The 5258-nt window shown below is 37.7% G+C and overlaps 1 protein-coding gene across 2 annotated transcripts in view; it reads left to right on the forward strand.

The window, feature by feature from the left end:
• ca12 (carbonic anhydrase XII) overlaps positions 1-5258 on the forward strand; it is a 29804-nt gene that overhangs the window by 4206 nt on the left and 20340 nt on the right. For both annotated transcript variants that reach the window (XM_015047482.1, XM_015047484.1), the window contains exons 3-4: positions 3650-3829; positions 4798-4940. In XM_015047482.1, the coding sequence (XP_014902968.1) occupies positions 3650-3829; positions 4798-4940 (323 nt within the window). The remainder of the gene's footprint in view (positions 1-3649; positions 3830-4797; positions 4941-5258) is intronic.

The raw sequence follows: 5258 nt of genomic DNA on the forward strand, positions 1-5258 counted from the left end.
ATATATATATATATATATATATATATATATATATATATATATATATATATTGTGGATTGAAGGCACAAAACAAATTAGAATTAAAATGTAGATAAAATAGCTTTAACTTTTGCAACCCTTTTGTTTTAAGCATGAAGACGATTGAATTGAGTATCAGAATTTGGTTTCATGTGAAATATTATTTCTGACACAGCTGGAAGTGTTAAATGCAGTGTCGTATGCTAAGGAAAATAAAACCTTCTGTGGTCCAGGGGCACTACCTCACCGTCATCACCTCGTGTTATTGTAGGGTTCTTTTACAAACTCTGCATTCACAACATTGCATTAGTGGTTGACGTGCCTTTGTGTCATGCCTTTAAGTCTGAGAACTTCTTGACCCATGACGCTCTGTTACATAAACTGTGGTCACGACATGACCTTGTCTCCGTATCGCCGCATATAAACAGTCTTTTGCAATCAGGGAGTGGATTTTACAGAAAACCAAATTATAAGCATCCAAATCCTTCAATGAGTAGAGTTTTGCTCAGTGAACCAAATCATTTCTTTTTTGAGGCAAAATTACAAAACATTACAAAAGCCATCATTAGCAAACGCTTTATTTTCTATTTTGTCTGGTGTTTATTAAAAATAATAATAATAATAATAAAAAAAAATACAATTTTGTGATCTTGTGCTAATATCTCCATCTAGAATTTAAGACACCCAATTTAAATGAATTCAAATAAAGTTTTAAAAATGTCTGGTAATATCTTATGGATCTAGTTCATTAAATCACATTAAGCAGTTTAAAAAGAAAATCCCACATTTCCAGACTGCTACTACTACATTTCATCTGCACTTCACATCCAGAGCCCTGAGAGGCTTTGTGTCATGGTAGTCGAGTCATTTCTAAGGCTGGTAGCACTTTCTGTTGACAAGTCCCCTGCTGAGTCATGCAATTTATCCCAACTTCAACACGCCACCCTCTAGCAGAGGGCAAACAGTAAATTTTAATTTGTGACGTTAATCGTGGCGGCTCTGAATAGAGTACTCTAAAAAATGTTCTAACCCTTTTAATTTATGGTTCCTTCTGCACAGAAAAGACTGTATTTAGGAAATTACCCACCAGCACATATGATCAAGCAAGCACTACCAAAGGACCATCAGATTGAGCTGAAGGACAGCCTGTCTTAAATTAGAGCACAAATGAGGCGAAGAGTGAATAATTATAGATATAAATCTGCATTTCTTTCACTAAGTGTTGGTGGATTTTCCTCAGTTGAACTTTGGGCATTGCACGAAACTCTTTGGCATTCATGATGCAATTGATGCACATTTATCTGAATGTCTCTTAGGCAACAGCTTCATGCTGCATCATTCATTATTAAGCATGGCTGGCTGGGATCTGCTCAATGGTGAAATATCAAATTAATTCCTGATGGGCAATGATTTAGTGCCAAACACTCAGCGGGGGCGTATCTTTTCAGTGCTTTTCAAATCACTGATCAAATTCATTCCAAAACTGTCGTCTTTTGTCATGATTGGTGCTCTAACTTGAATAGCTATAGAATTCTTCTTCTTTTTTTTAAACTTAAGCTTTATTTTGAAGGTCATTGTTACTGTGACTAATTTATTTTGCAGACACATCACAAAGAGACATGACCATGCAGTTGAGGTCACTTTGTAAAAGTGCAAGACTAGAAAAATGTGGTCATGTTTGCCATCTTGTGGTAAATGGAAACCACTTATTAGATGAAGACAGAGTTGTCCCCTGTGTTTCAGTACTTAATAGAACCACCATTTACTGCAATTACAGCTTCATGTCTGTTGGGATATGGCTACCCATAGCTTTGTACAGCTACAGACTTTTGTGTGAGTCTTTTATTGCTCCCAAAGAGCTCAAACTTCATCAGCATGAATGGAAAGCATCTGACCAGCAACTGTCTGAGAACCATTACCTTAAGAATACGTGTTGATTTAAATCATACCTCTGCCTCTGCCTTAACCTTTTTTGCAGCCAGTTCTTCCAGGATTGCCTTGTATTTGGCTGCATCGGGATTTCCATCAACTTTGACCACTTTTGCTGTTTGTGCAGAAGAACAGTGCAACACAACTGTGTGTCACGATGGGAATGGTATTGAGGGAGATGATGATTTTTTTTTTTTTTTTTTAACCACTCAATAGGAGCAGCTGTGGTAGGAATGTGTTTAGTAACTGGTGGGTTGCCAGTTCAAACCCCTGCTCTGTCTGTCTTAGTAGTTGTCTTCTAGAGCAGCACACTTCACCCACCTCGCCTGCTGGTGGTGCATGGCAGCCCTGTCTATACACCACCACACTATGTGAATGTGTGTATATGACTGAATGTAAAGCACTTTGGAGTCCTCTGGACTAGAAAAAGCATTATATAAGTACAGCCTATTTATCATTTATTTTTCATACAGCCCTAAAATTTCCACCCTATGCTCTCTACACAGCTTGTGGCAAACTACAAACAGCTGATTTAGGCTTTCATCCATCATTAGCTCTTTTTGCCTTCCTTCTATAAATTCCAGTTTTGTGGCATACGAACACAAATAGTTATCCTCTGGACAGTCTTGCACCTAAGCTGTAGATCTCTGCAGGTCTTCCAGAGAAACCATGGTCCTCTTTGATGCATCTGTGATTAATGTGCTCCTCACCTGCTCAGTCAGTTTAAGAGGATTTTTTGGAGCTCAACATTTTTTTAACCTATAACCTGTTTTAAAGTTCTCCACATCTTTATCTCTGCCCCACCTTATTTTCTCTTCATGGTGATGTTTGGTTACTCATGTTCTCCTCCAAATCTCTGAGGTCTTCATAAAGCTGCACGATTCATTCCTGTGTGATTTCTTCTTAAAAACACACAATGTTGGCTGAATTTACAAACAAAATGCTTTCTGTTGGCAATTTACACAATATATATATATATATATATATATATATATATATATATATATATATATATATATATATATATATATATTTTTTTTTTTTTTAGGGGATCAGAGTAAACGGTACTTGAATACAAATGCATGATACACATTTCAGATTTTTATAGAAATAAAAGGAAACCGTGAATAATTTTTTTCCCCACATTACAACTATGTTTTTACTTCAAATTCATTTGAGCAGGGACAAGACATAAAACAATGTTATAATTAACAGAAACCATCTTCCTGTCTTCAGGCTCTCCAGCCAAAGCCTAATTTGCAGGTTAGGGTTCTAGGACTTATACCCATGCATTACTTTGTTTTGGTCTGTCAGATAAAATCCCAATAAAGTACACTGAAGGCTATGTAACGTGGCAAAATATGAAAAAAGTTCAATGCACTCTTGTAAATCCTGCACACACCAGCAGTTTTTCTAGAACACCTGTAACATCTATGACAACTCACTCAATGGTTTATGAAATCTTGAGCATTAAACATAATGTACTTATTTTGATTTACACAAAGACCTTTATCCCCCCCTCACACACAATTAACATCTTTAAACTGAAAAAGAGGAATTAAAGTCACAGTGAAAATGTTAGTTGCAATATAAAGCTTACTACTGGTCCTTTAAATCTAAGCAGATATGTGCTTTTTTAGTCATGTGTGATTTGCCAGCTGCAGATGAACACCTTCAACGTGTTTTACTGCTGTTGTTACAGGCCAAACAGGTCAGGACTACTGGAGCAACAAATACCCTTACTGCGGCGGTTCTTTCCAGTCTCCAATACACATCACGTCAGACCTACTGAGGTTCAGTCCCACTCTGCGCCCGATTGAGGTGCGAAACTACAAACTGTCATCGACGGAACAACTCACTCTTAGAAACGACGGACACTCTTGTAAGTATAAATGTGCAGAAAGCACCAGAAAGCAGGTGACAGGGACAATTTTGAATCAAGACAGACAAATATCTTTGTTTGGTTTGAGATGCAGAATCTCTTTAAATCAAATTAGATTAAGTAAACAAGGTATTCATTAGACATGGCCACATATAAATGTGGAGAGCTAATTTCTGGGTCAAGACAAAGAAAACGAAGGGAGGATCGTCCTTCCAAATCTGCCACGGCAATTTTCTGTAGTCACTGTCTTATTATCTTAGCTGTCATTTTGTCCACAGAAAGAGCTCCACATGCCAAGAAAATTCATGCCAAGGGTGTTCCTCAGCTATGACTTTTATTTTAGGCCACAGAAATTGCATCAGTTTTATGTGCGGTCTCTATTTTTAACAGTATCTCAAACAGTAAGCTATCTTTTAGCAGTTTACAATTAGGACACACGGCAGACAACCATTCTTGTGTGGTGCATTAGGCAGGTTTTTGGAAGTCTGGTTCAATGGATGTCTGACAAAATTCCATCAGGAATTTCATCGGGAATTTCAGTGACAGTTGTGCTTAACATGCATGCGACGTCTCCTGGGTCACAGTGATGATTCAACATGAGAAATCTCTGTTAGTGTACTTTTTTTTAATTTTTTTTTTTTTTAAAACAGGTGACAGAATGCAAAGAGCAGACAAATGCTTATGTTTGCATATGTGATGGACCTTCACACCACAAGCTGAGTGGCATGCTGGTGTGACGTGTGTTTGAAAAGAGCTGACAAGGGTTTTTCATGCGTAAGCAGTCATGACACATGCGTGAACATGTTGAATCACTCCAACACTAGCTGTGTTCGATGCAGCCTCTTGACCTTGGGGTCTCAGAGCAGGGCCGTCCTGACCTCCTCACTTCAGATGAGGTTAAAATGAACGCATGCTGATTGTTGTAAGTCAAAAGTGAATCTTTGTTGTTGATTTCAATTGATTCGCAGTGAAACTATCTTTGCCCCCAACGATGTACGTCGCCGGCTTGCCAAATCAGTTCACTGCAGCCCAGCTCCATTTCCACTGGGGCTCCTCCAATTGGCCTACAGGATCTGAACACTTGGTGGACAGCAAGCAGTTTGCAGCAGAGGTAAACTGACCACAATTCCTCTTTCTCGGTGTTTATTTACAAGATGGCATATAAAAAAATCTCAATTCTGCTAATTTACTTACATTTCCAGGATGGTTCATGCAAATGTCCTGTTAATTTCAATCTTTTAATCAAATCAACTTGATGGAATTTTAATAACAAAAATCGGGTGTACAAGCTTGAATTTAGTGTGAATTTTCTCTAATTGGTGTTAGAGAAACACCAATTGTTTCTCTAACACCAATTACTCCTAAAATTATTTACTTCAGTCTCTTGCAGTTGGTTGTCAATCAATCAATCAATCAATCAATCAATCAA

Source organism: Poecilia latipinna, unplaced genomic scaffold, assembly GCF_001443285.1.
Source record: "Poecilia latipinna isolate Pla-1442-1.1 unplaced genomic scaffold, P_latipinna-1.0 Scaffold828, whole genome shotgun sequence".
NCBI lineage: Eukaryota > Metazoa > Chordata > Actinopteri > Cyprinodontiformes > Poeciliidae > Poecilia > Poecilia latipinna.